This window comes from Geotrypetes seraphini, chromosome 2, assembly GCF_902459505.1.
Source record: "Geotrypetes seraphini chromosome 2, aGeoSer1.1, whole genome shotgun sequence".
Lineage (NCBI taxonomy): Eukaryota > Metazoa > Chordata > Amphibia > Gymnophiona > Dermophiidae > Geotrypetes > Geotrypetes seraphini.
In genome coordinates this window covers 444,911,900-444,928,393 of record NC_047085.1, presented here as the reverse complement: position 1 = coordinate 444,928,393, position 16,494 = coordinate 444,911,900, and the positions used below count along the sequence as shown (strand labels likewise).

The 16,494-nt window shown below is 49.4% G+C and overlaps 1 protein-coding gene across 6 annotated transcripts in view; it reads right to left on the bottom strand.

Annotated features, from left to right (window-relative positions):
• WAC (WW domain containing adaptor with coiled-coil) overlaps positions 1-16,494 on the bottom strand; it is a 351,928-nt gene that overhangs the window by 72,721 nt on the left and 262,713 nt on the right. For 5 of the 6 annotated variants that reach the window (XM_033931443.1, XM_033931441.1, XM_033931440.1 and 2 more), the window contains one exon: positions 13,899-14,026. The exons of the other annotated variant lie outside the window; for it this stretch is intronic. In XM_033931443.1, coding sequence (XP_033787334.1) covers positions 13,899-14,026 — 128 coding nt within the window. The remainder of the gene's footprint in view (positions 1-13,898; positions 14,027-16,494) is intronic. 6 annotated transcript variants of the gene reach the window in all.

Below are 16,494 nucleotides of genomic sequence, written 5' to 3'. Positions count from 1 at the left end.
CTCTCTCCCTCCCTCAATGGTTGGTTATGTCTGTATATCTCTCTCTCTCTCCCTCCGTGGTTGGATGTGTGTGTCTCTCTCTCTCCCTCCCTCCATGGTTGGGTATGTGTGTGTATCTCTCTCATTCTCTCCCTCCAAGACTGAGTATGTATGTGTCTCTCTCTCTCTCCCTCCCTCCGTTGTTGGGTATGTGTGTGTGTCTCTCTCTCTCCCCCTCCCTCCATGGCTGGGTATATGTGTGTGTGTCTCTCTCTCCCTCCGAGGTTGGGTATGTGTATGTGTCTCTCTCTGTCTCCCTCCCTCCCTCTGTGGTTGGATATGTGTGTGTGTGTGTGTGTCTCTCTCTCTCTCCCTCCATGGTTGGGTATATATGTGTGTGTGTGCGTGTGTGTCTCTCCCTCCATGGTTGGGTATGTGTGTGTATCTCTCTCTCTCCCTCCGTGGTTAGGTATGTGTATGTATCTCTCTCTCTCTCTCTCCCTCAGAGGTTGGGTTTCTGTATGTGTTTCTCTCTCTCCCTCCATGGTTGGTTATGTGTATGTGTCTCTCTCCCTCCCTCTGTGGTTGGATATGTGTATGTGTTTCTCTCTCTCTCCTTGGTTGGATATGTGTGTGTATCTCTCTCTCTGTGGTTGGGTATGTGTGTGTCTCTCTCTCTCTCTCTTTCTCCCTCCGAGGTTGGATATGTGTGGGTATCTCTCTCTCCATGATTGGATATGTGTGTGTCTGTCTCTCTCTCCCCGTGGTTGGGTATCTATGTGTGTGTCTCTCTCTCTCCCCCTCCGTGGTTGGGTATGTGTGTGTCTATCTCTCTCTCTCCCTCCGAGGATGGATATGTGTGTGTGTCTCTCTCCATGGTTGGATACGTGTGTGTCTGTCTCTCTCTCCCCATGGTTGGGTATGTATACGTGTGTGTCTCTCCCTCCGTGGTTGGGTATGTGTGTTTTTCTGTCTCTCTCTCTCCCTTCGTGGTTGGGTATGTGTGTGTATCTCTCTCTCTCTCAGAGGTTGGGTATCTGTATGTGTCTCTCTCTCTCCCTCCATGGTTGGATATGTGTGTGTGTCTCTCTCTCCCTCCCTCCATGGTTGGGTATGTGTATGTGTCTCTCCCTCTCTGATTGAGTATGTGTGTCTCTCTCTCTCTCCCTCCATGGTTGGGTATGTGTGTGTGTCTCTCTCTCCCTCCGTGGTTGGGTATGTGTGTGTATCTCTCTCTCTCTCTGAGGTATCTGTATGTGTCTCTCTCTCTCCCTCCATGGTTGGATATGTGTGTGTGTCTCTCTCTCTCCCTCCCTCCATGGTTGGGTATGTGTATGTGTCTCTCCCTCTCTAATTGAGTATGTTTGTGTCTCTCTCTCTCTCCGTGGTTGGGTATGTGTGTGTATCTCCCTCTCTCTCCCTCCGAGGTTGGGTATGTGCCTCTCTCTCTCTCCCTCCGAGGTTGGATATGTGTGTGTGTGTGTGTCTCTCTCTCCCTCCCTCCGTTGTTGGGTATGTGTGTGTGTGTGTCTCTCTCTCCCCCTCCCTCCATGGCTGGGTATGTGTGTTTGTGTCTCTCTCTCTCCCTCCGAGGTTGGGTATGTGTATGTGTCTCTCTCTCTCCCTCCCTCCGTGGTTGGATATATGTGTGTGTGTGTCTCTCTCTCTCCCTCCATGGTTGGGTATATATGTGTGTGTGTGTGTCTCTCTCTCTCTCCCTCCGTGGTTGGGTATATATGTGTGTGTATGTATCTCTCTCTCTCTCCCTCCGTGGTTGGGTATGTGTATGTATCTCACTCTCTCTCTCCCTCAGAGGTTGGGTATCTGTATGTGTGTCTCTCTCTCCCTCCATGGTTGGGTATGTGTATGTGTCTCTGTCTCTCCCTCCCTGATTGGGTGTGTGTGTGTGTCTCTCTCTCTCTCTGTGGTTGGGTATGTATGTGTATCTCTCTCTCTCTCTCTGTGGTTGGGTATGTGTGTGTATCTCTCTCTCTCTCTCTCTGTGGTTGGGTATGTGTGTGTATCTCTCTCTCTATCTCTGTGGTTGGGTATGTGTGTGTATCTCTCTCTCTCTGTGGTTGGGTATGTGTGTGTATCTCTCTCTCTCTCTCCGTGGTTGGGTATGTGTGTGTATCTCTCTCTCTCTCTCTCTCCGTGGTTGGGTATGTGTGTGTATCTCTCTCTCTCTCTCCGTGGTTGGGTATGTGTGTGTATCTCTCTCTCTCTCTGTGGTTGGGTATGTGTGTGTATCTCTCTCTCTCTCTCTCTGTGGTTGGGTAAGTGTGTGTATCTCTCTCTCACTCTCTCTGTGGTTGGGTATGTGTGTGTATCTCTCTCTCTCTCTGTGGTTGGGTATGTGTGTGTATCTCTCTCTCTCTCTCTGTGGTTGGGTATGTGTGTGTATCTCTCTCTCTCTCTCTGCGGTTGGGTATGTGTGTGGATCTCTCTCTCTCTCTGTGTGGTTGGGTATGTGTGTGAATCTCTCTCTCTCTCTCTGTGGTTGGGTATGTATGTGTATCTCTCTCTCTCTCTCTCTCCCACCGTGGTTGGGTATGTGTGTGCCTGTCTCTCTCTCTCCCTCTGTGGTTGGGTATGTGTGTGTATCTCTCTCTCTCCCTCCATCCGTGGTTGGGTATGTGTATGTGTCTTTCTCTCTCTCTCCCTCCGAGGTTGGATATCTGTGTGTGTCTCTCTCTCCATGGTAGGATATGTGTGTGTCTGTCTCTCTCTCCCCGTGGTTGGGTATGTATACGTGTGTGTCTCTCCCTCCGTAGTTGGGTATGTCTGTTTTTCTGTCTTTCTCCCTCCCTCTGTGGTTGGGAATGTGTGTGTCTGTGTCTCTCTCTCCCTCCGTGGTTGGGTATGTGTGTGTATCTCTCTCTCTCTCCCTTAGAGGTTGGGTATCTGTATGTGTCTCTTTCTCTCTCCCTCCATGGTTGGGTAGGTGTGTGTGTCTCTCTCTCTCCCTCCGAGGTTGGGTATGTGTCTCTCTCCCTCCCTCTGTGGTTGGATATGTGTGTGTGTGTCTCTCTCTCCCTCCCTCCATGGTTGGGTATGTGTATGTGTCTCTCCCTCTCTGATTGGGTATGTGTGTCTCTGTCTCTCTCCCTCCGAGGTTGGGTATGTGCCTCTCTTTCTCTCCCATGAGGTTGGATATGTGTGGGTGTCTCTCTCTCCTTGGTTGGATGTGTGTGTGTCTGTCTCTCTCTCTCCGTGGTTGGGTATCTATGTGTGTGTTTCTCTCTTCCTCCGTGTTTGGGTATGTGTGTTTTTGTGTGTCTCTCTCTCCCTCCCTCCGTGGTTGGGTATGTGTGTGTCTGTCTCTCTCTCCCTCTCCCTCCGTGGTTGGGTATGTGTCTGTCTCTCTCCCCTCCGTGGTTGGGTATGTCTCTCTCTCTCTCTCCCTCCCTCGGTGGTTGGGTATGTGTGTGTGTGGCTCTCTCCCTCTCTCCCTCCGTGGTTGGGTGAGTGGGTGTCTGTCTCTCTCTCTCTCCCTCCCTGATTGGGTATGTGTGTGTACCTCTCTCTCTCCCTCCGTGGTTGGATATGGGTGTGTGTGTGTGTCTCTCTCTCCCTCCGTTGTTGGGTATGTGTGTCTCTCTCCCTCTCTCCCTCCGTGGTATGGTGGGTGGGTGTTTGTTTCTCTCTCTCCCTCCCTCCCTCCGTGATTGAGTATGTGTGTATGTCCCTCTCTCTCTCCCTCCGTGCTTGGGTATGTGTGTGTCTCTCTCTCCCTCCCTTGGTGGTTGGGTATGTGTGTGTCTCTCTCTCTCCCTCTGTGGTTGGGTGGGTGGGTGCCTGTCTCTCTCTCTCCCTCCCTGATTGGGTATTTGTGTGTGTCCCTCTCTCTCTCTCCCTCCGTGGTTGGGTATGTGTGTGTGTGTGTGTGTCTCTCTTCCTCTGCGGTTGGGTATATGTGTGTCTCTCTCTCCCTCCGTGGTTGGGTATGTGTGTGTCTGTGTCTCTCTTCCTCCATGGTTGGGTATATGTGTGTCTATCTCCCCCTCCTTGATTGGGTATGTGTGTGTGTGTGTGTGTCTCTCTCCCTTCATGGTTGTGTGCGTGTGTGTCTCTCCCTCCCCCTCCATGGTTGGGTATGTTTGTGTCTCTCTTCCGCTCCGTAGTTGGGTGTGTGTGTGTCTCTCTCTCACTCCGTGTTTGGGTATGTGTGTGTATGTCTCTCTCTCTCCCTCTGTGGTTGGGTATATGTGTGTGTGTGTCTCTCTCTCTCCCTCCCTCCATGGTTGGGTGTGTGTATCTCTCTCTCTCTATCCCTCTCCCTCCCTCCGTGGTTGGATATGTGTGTGTGTGTGTGTGTGTGTCTTTCTCTCTCTCTCTCCCTCTGAGGTTAGGTATGTGTATGTGCCTCTCTCTCTCCCTCCGAGGTTAGGTATGTGTATGTGTCTCTCTCTCTCCCTCCGTGGTTGGGTATGTGTGTCTCTCTCTCTCTCCCTCCCTGGTTGGGTATGTCTCTCTCTCTCCCCCTCCCTGGTTGGGTATGTCTCTCTCCGTGGTTGGGTATGTGTGTGTATCTCTCTCTCTCTCCCTCCGAGGTTGGGTATGTGTGTGTATCTCTCTCTCTCTCCCCCTTCATGGTTGGGTATGTGTGTGTCTCTCGCTCTCTCTCTCTCTGTGGTTGTGTATGTTTGTGTATCTCTCTCTCCCTCTGAGGTTGGATATGTGTGTGTGTCTCTCTCTCCATGGTTGGGTATGTGTGTGTGTGTCTCTCTCTCATCCTCGCTCCGTATTTGGGTATGTGTGTTTGTGTGTCTCTCTCTCCCTCCCTCCGTGGTTGGGTATGGAAAAATTATGTTCTTACCTGTTAATTTTCTTTCCTTTAGAAGCAGCAGATGAATCCAGAGACAAGTGGGATAGCTCACATCGACCAGCAGGTGGAGATAGAGAAACTGATTAACAGTTGGTCTTATAGACTGGTATTCCTCCTGTCCATTCAGTTATGCTCCTTGCCCAAGCATCCAGAGATAGGAGAATGAGCATCCAAAAAACTTCTTTCCAGTAGCGAATGTTTAAACCATAAATTCAAGAATACAACTACCAACAATAACCCAAATGAAAAAATTTCACCTAACACACAGACAGATAGTCCAAAGAAGGGGTGGGGCTCTGGATTCATCTGCTGCTTCTAAAGGAAAGAAAATTAACAGGTAAGAACATAATTTTTCCTTCCTTAGCATAGCAGCAGATGAATCCAGAGACAAGTGGGATGTAGCAAAGCAAAACTCAAACCGGGTGGGAAGCTAATGCCGCCTCCGCAATCACTGAAGCGCCAAAACTAGCCTCCACACGGGCAGCCACATCCAATCGGTAATGCTTCGAAAAGGTATTTCTAGACGACCAAGTAGCCGCCCGGCAAATCTCCTCCAAGGAAAGACCTCCGGACTCCGCCCAAGACGTAGCCAATGCTCGAGTCGAATGAGCACGAAGTTGCTCTGGTACCTGCTTCCCCGTTAACAAATAAGCCGAAGCAATCGTCTCTTTGACCCAACGAGCAATGGAAGCTTTAGACGCAGCCATACCCTTGTTTTTGCCCGCGAACAGGTGATCCGACCGACGAAAGTCGTTAGTCACCCCCAAATAATGTAGAACAATCCGGCACACATCCAGGAGACGCAACATCAAGTATCGCTCCCCCCAATCCTCCCTCCGAAAGGCCGGGAGGAATAAATACTGGTTCACATGAAAGGAAGAAACCACCTTAGGCAAGAAGGACGGCACCGTCCGAACAGACACCCCAGCATCCGAAATACGCAAAAAGGGATCCCTGCAAGATAGCGCCTGCAATTCCGACACTCGTCTTGCAGAAGCCATAGCTACCAAAAACACCATTTTCAACGTGACATCTTTCAGCATAGCCGTAGACAAAGGTTCAAAGGGCGCCGCCCGCAACCTCCCAAGGACAAGTTTAAGACTCCACGCGGGACAGGTTCGCTTTACAGGAGGCCGGATATGGTGAACCCCCTTGAGGAATTGGACCACGTCGGGCTGCGATGCGAGCGCCGAGCGAGAAACCCGGCCCCTGTAACAAGCAATGGCCGCCACCTGAACCTTCAGAGAATTATAGGCCAACCCTTTAGCTACGCCCTCCTGCAGAAAAGAAAGAATAGCCGACAGAGACGCCCGGAAGGGCGAAATACCCTGCCTCCCACACCATGACTCAAAAATTCTCCAGACTCTAGCATAGGAGGCAGATGTAGAAATCTTCTTAGCTTGAAGAAGAGTGGCAATAACCTGCTCCGAATAGCCCCTACTTCTCAGCCGCGACCGTTCAATAGCCAGGCCGTAAGACCAAAGTGGGACGGATTTTCCATGGAGATTGGACCCTGAGTCAGTAAGTCCGGAGTCACCTGAAACTTTAGCCGATCGCCTGCTGATAGTTGAATCAGATCCGCGTACCACGGCCAACGCGGCCAATCCGGAGCCACCAGGATCACCCTGCCCTGAAAGAGAGAGATGCGTTGTAACACTCGACCTATCATTGGCCAAGGAGGAAATACATACAGAAGGGAATTCGGAGGCCACGGGAGAGCTAACGCGTCCACCCCCTCCAAGTCCTGCTCCTTGCGTCTGCTGAAGAACCGAGGCAGCTTTGCATTGCAGGACGAGGCCATGAGATCTATTTCTGGAAGCCCCCATCGTAGGACCAGCAGATCGAACGCCCGAGCGGACAGCTCCCATTCGCCTGGATCGAGAAGATTTCTGCTGAGGAAGTCCGCCTGAACGTTTTCGTGACCCGCAATGTGTGCCGCCGAGAGAAGAGGAACATGAACCTCCGCCCATCGAAACAGCACCATTGCCTCTTCGGCTAACTGAGGACTCCGGGTACCCCCCTGACGATTGATATACGCCACCACCGTGACGCTGTCCGAAAAGACCCTGGTCGGACGGTCCTGAATCATGGACTGAAACGCCCGAAGCGCCAGCCTGATAGCTCTCAACTCCAGCATATTGATCGACCACTGGGTCTCCTCCGAGGACCACACCCCCTGCACCGATGCTTGCAGGCACTGAGCCCTCCAGCCCAGAAGACTGGCATCCGTCGTAATCACGACCCATTCCGGCGTCGCTAGCAGCATGCCCCGGAATAGATTGAACTCGTTGAGCCACCACTGCATGCTGCGAGCCGCCCGAGGACTCCACTGGAGACGCCGATCGTAGTCCTGAGATGCCGGGGACCACCGGGAAAGTAGAGACTTCTGTAATGGCCTCATGTGGAACCGAGCCCAGGGAACCACCTCCAGAGCCGCCACCATCGAGCCCAGAACCTGTACATAATCCCAAACCCAAGGTCTGGGCGACCCGAGAAGTAGATGAACCTGAGACTGCAACTTCTCTCCCCGGTCTCGGGGCAGAAACACCTTCCCCAGACAAGTGTCGAACCTCACTCCCAGATGCACCAAAGACTGGGACGGGGACAGAGAGCTCTTGGGAAAGTTGATGATCCACCCCAAAGACTGAAGGAGAGATATCACTCTCTGAGTCACCGACAAACTCTCCAGCCTGGAAGAGGCGCGGATCAACCAGTCGTCCAAGTAAGGGTGTACCCGAATTCCCTCTTTGCGCAGAAATGCTGCCACTACCACCATCACCTTTGAAAAGGTGCGGGGAGCCGTTGCAAGACCAAAGGGCATCGCCCGAAATTGATAATGCTGGCCTAGGATCGCAAACCGCAGAAACCGCTGATGCGGAGGCCATATCGGAATATGGAGGTACGCCTCTTTGAGATCGAGGAACGTGAGGAACTCCCCCGGCCTTACTGCCGCAATAACTGAGCGAACCGTCTCCATACGGAAATGGCGAACACTGAGAAATTTGTTGACTCTTTTGAGATCCAGCACCGGTCTGAATGACCCCCCTTTTTTGGGCACAATGAAGTATATGGAATACCTGCCGAGGCCCACCTCTTCCGGTGGCACCGGCACCACCGCCCCAAGATCCAGAAGCACCTGAAGAGTCAGTCGGACCGAGTCTCCCTTGGCCGCCCCATTGCACGGGGACACCAAGAAAGAATCGGCGACGGGAGAGGCGAACTCTAACTTGTAACCTTCTTGAATAATGTCCAACACCCACTGATCCGACGTGATTTTGGCCCACTCCGCCAAAAAGGCCGACAGCCGCCCCCCTAAGGGAATGACGGAGGGAGCCAAGACCCCATCATTGTGGAGTGCGACTTGCTGGGACACGGGCTGGCTGAGCTGAAGGAGGTTTCGCTGTACGAAAGGAACTTTTCTGCGGAAACCTAGGTCTCGAAGAAGTGAAGGAACCATACGCGGACCGGAAGAATGGTTTACCTGTCCTATATCTCTTAACATCCCTGAAACGCGGTCTGGAAGCTGAGGACTTCAAAAGGGGCCTAGGCCTGTCTTCCGGTAATCGTTGGGTTTTGGTATCACCAAAATCTTTCACCAATCTATCTAAATCTTCCCCAAACAACAAACGCCCTTTAAAAGGGAGTTTCACGAGCCGAAGCTTGGACGCCGCATCTGCCGCCCAATTACGGAGCCATAAAGATCTGCGAGAAACAACCAAAAGAGACATCTGCTTTGCAGAAGCGCGAATAATATCATATAAGGCATCTGCCAAATACGCCAGTCCCGACTCCAAATCAGCCAGTTCCGATGGGACAGAACCCCCGGACTCCATCAAATTATCAGCCATCAACTGAGACCATTGCAGACACGCCCGCGCCGCATACGAACTACAAATCGCGGCCTGTAAGGTGACCGCAGCCACTTCAAAGGACATTTTCAGTGAAGATTCAATCTTCCTATCCTGGGCATCCTTCAGCGCAACTCCCCCTTCAACCGGCAAGGTAGTCTTTTTGGTAACCGCGGCCACCAGCGCGTCAACCCTGGGTAACTTAAATTTCTCGAGTTCGTTTGGGGCAACAGGATACAAGAGCCGCATGGCTTTAGCCACCCTTAGACTGGCCTCCGGCGTGTCCCATTGTGCCGCGGTAAGCTCCTGCATGGCTTCATGCACCGGAAAGGACCTAGGCGGCTTTCGCGTCCCTGCCATAAGGGGGTTTGCGGACCCAGAAACTTTAGCATCCTCCTGCGAGATGTTTAATCCCTGCAACGCCTTTGAAATTAAAGAAGAAAGTTCTTCCCTATGAAAAAGACGGAGAGCGGAAGGATCATCCACTTCCCTACCCGGGGGATCCTCCGCTTCCAAGTCCAACACCTCACCTTCCTCCAGTGACTCAGGAAGAGATAAAGGGGAGACTGGAATAGGATCCCCTTCGTCCGCGGCCGCAAGCCTGCGCTTCTTCGCTACCTGCGACATCACCGGAGGAGAAACAGTATTAACAGCAGCCGCACCAGCATTAGTACTAGAAGAAGTAGTAGTAGAAGTAAAGGGAACATGCAGCAACGGAAAATTCAAAGGCACCGGCTGAGCAGGCTGAGAGCTCTGCAAAACAAAAGCCCGGTGCATCAGCATGACAAATTACGGTGAAAACGAGCCCAACCCGAATGCCGCCGACCCTGCCTGTTCTGTGCCGTAGAGCGGAGCCGCGGCTCCTCCCAGCGCTCCCGACGCCACTACAGCCGCCGAATTCCCCTCAGCTGCCGAAGTGCACTGCAGCATGGCCGAGTGGACCGCGAGGGAAGGGAAAATTGATCGCGCCTCCCCAACGCGGGAAATGGCCAAGTCACACGCATGCAAGAAAGAATCCTCTGCCGGTGCATCTGTACAACCGGCAGAGCACAGTCCCGACAGTGTTCTGCGCTTCCCACAGCGCGAACACCGCTTTACAGCCTCTGCCGCCATTTATCTCTTTTTTTTTTTTTTTTTTTAAACGGAGAAAGCCCGCCAAAACCGCCGACGCAGCCCTCCAAAAAAACCGGCACTCTGGACCGAACAAAATGCAACAAAACTACAGAAACCAGAAATCTTACTCACCACAAAACTCCCAAACAGCACCACAGGAAGCAAGGTTATGGCTGGCAATTGTAACTGAAAGCTGACCAAAAAGGCACAGCACAGCATAGGCAGGCTCTGGTTTTTTTTATACTGGAAAGAAGAAAAACCGCAGAGCCCAAGTAAACCCCTCAATCTACCGGAGGGGAGGGTGGAGAAGGGTGGGAGGGCCCAGGTGTAGCTCCCAAAGCCGGCACCGCTCAGCCAGGCACCCCTGTCTTTCTGAAGAGAGCTAGTCTCAACAGAAGAATATAACTGTACACAAATTTACCCGGCACAGCCAGAATCCAGGAGCTAGAGTGATAGCTCCAACCCCTGCTGGGAGATAGAGCAAACTGAATGGACAGGAGGAATACCAGTCTATAAGACCAACTGTTAATCAGTTTCTCTATCTCCACCTGCTGGTCGATGTGAGCTATCCCACTTGTCTCTGGATTCATCTGCTGCTATGCTAAGGAAGTGTCTCTCTCTCTCTCTCCCCCTCCGAGGTTGGGTATGTGTCTCTCTCTCCAGGGTTGGGTATGTGTGTGTATCTCTCTCTTCCTCCATGGTTGGGTGTGTGTGTGTCTGTCTCTCTCTCCCCGTGGTTGGGTATGTATGTGTGTGTCCCTCTTTCTCTCTGTGGTTGAGTATGTATGTGTGTGTGTCCCTCTCTCCCTCCGTGGTTGAGTATGTATGTGTGTGTGTCTCTCTCTCCCTCCCTCCGTGGTTGGTAAATGTGTCTGTTTGTCTCTCTCTCCCTCTGTGGTTGGGTATGTGTGTCTTTCTCTCTCATCCGTGGTTGTGTATGTGTGTGTGTCTCTCCCTCCGTGTTTGGGTATGTGTGTGTCTCTCCCTCCGTGTTTGGATATGTGTGTGTCTCTCCCTTCGTGGTTGGGTATGTGTGTGTCTCTCCCTCCGTGGTTGGGTATGTGTGTGTGTGTGTGTCTCTCTCTATGTCTTCCTCTGTGGTTGGGTACGTCTCTCTCCTTCCTCTGCGAAAACCAGAAGCAATAAACTTTTGATTTTCGCAGCGCATTCCATGCGGAGTTCCACGCAATTGTTCTTTTGGATTGATTAGCTTTCCACGTATTTTCTACCATAGTACTAGCAGAGACCCCTGAGGAAGACTCTCTGGTCGAAACACGGACCGTGTTGGGTCCTACATTCCCAGCGGACTAGGTCCTTAAGATTTTTATGTGGATTACTTGGTTTTTATTTTCCTGCAGTCACATTGTTCAGGACTGACTGCCTTGCCTTCCAGATACGTCTCAAGCACCTGAAGCACTAGATGGATGGCTCCGAGTTCAAGTCGTATATGAACCACTTCTGCTGAGTCGGTTGTTGTAGCGAGTCCAACCGAGAGGAAGAAGGAAGAGAGCCTTGGTGAGGTCTCATGTGCACTCTGGCCCAAGGAAACACCTAAGGGAACCACCTCAATGATTGCCGCCATCTACCCCAGGACATACAGATGCTGCCATGCCATGGGAGCTGGCTTCTGGAGCTCTGAAAACAGCTTCAGAAGCTTTAGTTTGCGTGGTTCTGGAAGAAACACTTAGCTTATGGCCATTTCAGAAAAGACTCCCAGGTAATCCAGGCACTGAGTCGATTCCAGATGACTCTTCTTCAAAGTAACTAGTTGCACCACTCTTGAAACTGCCAGCTCACCTTCCACCGTGGACAGAGCTCTGATGAGCCAATCGTCCAAATCTGGGTGCACCTGAATCCCAGCTTTGTGGGCTACCACTACCACTACCATCACTTTGGTAAAGGTGGAGAACTGAAAATGCTGCTCCAGTACATGAAATTGCAAATACCTCCTATGGACAGGGAAAATGGGAATGAGAAAATAAGTCTCTGTCAGATTGAGGGAGATAAGAAATTTCCTCAGCGCCTCTGTTGCTATGATCGACCAAATGGTGTCTATATGGAAGTACGGTATCTTCAGAGCCACATTGACCGACTTGATATCTAGAATCTGCTGCAGTTGTCTGAGCCTTTCTTTGGCACAACCAAGTATATGGAGTATCTGTCCGAGCCCAAGGTTGCATCCGGGACTGGCTCCATGGTTCAAAAGAACCAGTAACTTTTACACCATAGCCTGAACTTTGAGGACTCTCTCCAGCCAGCCGGAGATGTTAGAACATGGTATAGCAGGGGGACAGAACTTGATTTTGTACTCCTCTCAGATTACTTCTAGAACCCAGCAGTTTGCAATGACCTGAGACCAGACCAGACAAATGGAGACAGCCTACCCCCTATTTGGGGGAGCTCGGCCTCTAGCCTGGCATCATTGTGCTTTCTTAATGGCTAAAGAGGGGCACTAGCCCAAGACTTGCTGTTTCCTGCTTCCGCTGAATTTATGACATGATCCCTGAAAGAGTCTTTGCTGGTTCAAAGTCTATGTCCTTGTCTGGTTGTGGAGCCTGTCAAGGGGAGAACTCCTGCGCCGTTGTCACTGGTGTGCTGCTAACAGACCCTGAGGACCCCAGCAGCTCAAAAAAGCACTGCACATCAGACTCACAAAATCTGTGGTGAATACTGGTACTGGGGATCCCTCCAGCATGGGAGGCAGGGACTCCCATGCTGGTCCTCCTGGGCTCCACAGCCCCCATGTCTGCGCTTGGCCAATACAGATTCATAGGGTCCTGGGAGGAGTCTCTTCCCCTAGGGACACACCTCCTGCCAATCCCCAGCCCTGGAGGAGGAAGCTGAGCCTAAGGTTCCCGCCCCTCCCCCCCCACAGAATATAGATGCTCGCTGGCCGGCCATCCAGCACAAACCTGATGTAAGGGTAAAAGGGCCTAAAGCGTCCATCCCAGTCAATTTTAAGCAAAAATTAAGAGGTTTTGAGGCAGATGGAGGCAAAAGAAAAAAAAGATTGTTTAAAATCCAAGATGGCTGCCACCAGAAAAATCATGCCAAAAACGGCCCGTGGAGACCTCCCTGAAGGAAAAACTTCATAGGGAAAGGGGTTTTGCAAGAGGGAGATCTAGTCTCTGGGGTCAAAAACCCTCAAAATCAACTTTTATAGACCTCTCTCAATTTTCCCCACAGGCTTCAATACCTTATTCACTTTGCCGTGTGGTGCCTGCCTGCTTCAGCATAGGATTTCAGCTGGAATCAAAGGGAGAAGATATTTGCCTCTCAAATTCACTGGACGAACCTGATTTTCTGGCTGCCAGTCAGCCTGAGATCGGACTGATCCTCAACCCCCGAAAAAGCACACCACAAAGGGGGAGGATCATGCAGCTGGTCCATTGTTAATCTTGGCCAATCCAGTAAGGAGCCCACACAGCCTGTGCTCAAGCTCCTGACTGAATCAGGGATGCACGAAGCTAAGCAGGGGACAGCCCATGAGCTCAAAAAAATACCAGCAGGCTCGCTAGCTAGGTGTCCCCAAGGGGATGATCCGGTTATCAGCAGACTTCCACCATGCAAGTCTGCATCTTCTCCCAGGGCAGAGGTCCCACCAAGTGGGAACCTATGGGCACCAAGCCTCCAAAGATCACCAAGTAAAAATACCATAAAAATAATAAAACCGAAAAGCAAATAATAAAACCCAAAACCTTCTGAGCAACTTGCTTGCAGAAAACAACAGCTCCCTGGGAAGGAGGTGAAAATTAGAATACATGATTTCAAGTTTTCTGCAAGCAACTTGCTGTTGGGATTCAATTTGTTTACCCTGACATACAGCCCTGGTTGTGTTATTCTAGAACAAAAATACATCATTCCTGTATAAGCAAGATACACTTTTGTTAATTACCAATGCTGCTGTATTTTTTTCTGCAAAAGAAAGCAATTTGTATACTAGAAAAATTTCTGCCACTGTGCAATACCATTGCTAACTAAGTGGAAGGACTACTAATTCAAGGGCACCTGACCACAGAAAAATGAGAATTCAATAAAGTTTGCAAAACAGCAGCAGCTGTCTCAAATTCAAAAGACCAAAAAGTATCTAAATATTCTGTATTTTGAAGTCACTAACAAAGATTACTCACCTCTGCTCACGTAAAGTTGCTTGAATTTCACATACACGAACTAATGATCTTAAATTTTTTAACTCAGTGCAGATTTCAGACATATGGATGCTCCCCATGTTATGGGCTTCCTCACGTAATCTTGAGGCCTGGAAAGCAGTATAGCAAATTATTGTATAATTTTAAACACAGGACATTAGAACAGCTACACTCGATAAAAACTGAAAAACAAACTTGCTGAAATTGAGACAAATGACACTTTTGGGATGCTTTTAAAGGTATTTCAAAAGGACTGTATTCTGAGTCAACCCTTCTTAAATGAAAAAGATGACAAAAAATATTTTTTTTGTCCATTTTCACATATTTGCCACCACCAATGAAGTATGGAAAGAGATTAACTGAAACCCTTGTTAATAGAGGCCTGGATGAGAAGATTAAATAGCTTCCTCAACAGCTGCACTGAGTTTATGACAAAAATCACATGACCTGTTCTCCCATCAGATTATGTAACCTACTGCGTGACCTATACATCTGCCTAAACACTCCTCTGGCCATCAAATTATGTAACCTACTGCGTGACCTATATATTTATCCAGAGGATGTGGTAAGAGTGGATAGCATAGTTGGTTTTAAGAAAGGTGTGGACAAATTCCTGGAGGAAAAGTCCATAGTCTGTTATTGAGAAAGACATGGGAGAAGCCACTGCTTGCCCTGTATCGGTAGCATGGAATATTGCTACTCCTTGGGTTTTGGCCAAGCATTAGTGACCTGGATTGGCCACCGTGAGAACGGGCTACTGGGCTACTGGGCTTATTTTGCTTGTGCTCAAGGAAGAGATTTAATTTTAGTCATCCAAGAATGCTGGAGGTATTACCATCCAACACATCAAATAAACTTACTGGACAGTGTTAGAGCAGAGAGAGAAACTATAGGGTTGAAAAGTGGGAATGATTGCATATGGTTTATGAAAATAACTACTCACAGAACAGCCAATGTAATAAAGTACAGGAGGCATGGAGGGGCATAATCAAAATGGACATCTAAGTCCGTTTACGTCCATCTCGCAAGTCGTCCAAAGTAAAAAAACAGCTTAAGACACATTTTCGAAGATACATCCAACTTTTTTTTCGTTTTGAAAATCATCTAATTATACATCCTGCTGATCTGATCGTCCAAGCCACTAAATCGTCTATCTTTATACCACATTTTCGTCCAACATTCCGTCCAAGTCCAAAACACCTAGAACAAGCCTTGTTGGACGTGGGAGAGGTCTACAAAGTGATGGACTGCACACCCAAACATGCCACCTAAATAGTGGGGTACCTTACAGGGCACTGCTGTGAACTTCACAAAAAGCGTGCCATGTCTTCTCCTCCTTACAGCTCCCTTATAGGTTACAGTGAGCCCCCCAAACCACCTCCAGAATCCCCTAGATCCACTTATCTACCACCCCAATAGCCCTTATGGCTGCAGGAGCCACTTATATGCCAGTAAAAAAGGGTTTTGGGGGTGTATAGGGGAGTGCACATGTTTAAGTATCAATGCAATGATTACAACAGGGGCTTATAGACATGGGTCCTCCTCTCCATGAGTCCCTAACCCACCCCCAAGACGACTTAAGCTGCCTCTGGGCTGGACAACTAGGCTTTCCTATGCCAGGCAGCCAGGTGATGATTGTCTGGAGGCTGAATTTTAAAGTTATTTTTATGGAGGGGGTTGGTGATCACTGGGGTAGTGTGTGGGGGTCTGTTTTATGTGTTTGCAGTGCTTATCTGCTGACTTTAGGTGGGTTTTTGTGACTTTGACCATATTTTACATGGTCTAAGTCACAACGTCCAAGTTCCATCTAGGCTCTGTTGTAAAACTTTCTGTTATACATGCTGTACGACTAAGACTAAGCCGGCCCACATCCCACCCAACTCCCGCCCTCAACATACTTCCCAAAATGCCCCGTTTAGCTTTGGTCGTTCAGCGGCACTATGAAGGCCTAGGTCGTTTAGAAATACATCCAAAACCCATTTTTATTATCAGCACTTGGACGTTTTTGAGAAATGTTCATCCAAGTGCCGACTTAGGCCGGATTTTGAATGTTTTCTCTTTCGATTATGAGCCCCTTAGCAAACAGCCTAGTAAGGACTCTGTGCTATAATGACTTCCTTGTACACAAAGGAGTTTAAGCACACAAGAAAAATGTGTGCGGAGAATTCATAGACACTGTTCATTTAAATCCAATGGTAATGAAAGCAAAGAAGTGCACACATAACTTGAAGTCTTAATGCTAGTGCTTAATCTGAGGTAAAGAGCTAGTTTGCTTTTAAGTGGCTAATATTAGTGAGAGTTCTGTGCCGGCTTCTTTACCAGCATGAACTAACCGAAGAGAGAAGGTCTCCCACATTTTCAACTGTAAATTCTTAAGGATTCTGTGAATGGGAAAGATCAAGGCTTTCTGAGGAGACTAAGAAAGTGGGAGAGAAAGGAGGAGTGTTGGAAGAATTGAATGATGTCCATTGCTTTTGCCCTGGGTTTATCTTCTCTCTAAATTTAATTTAATTTAAATTTAATTCTTATATACCGCTAATAACCGTGAGGTTTCTAAGCGGTTTACAAAAATGATACA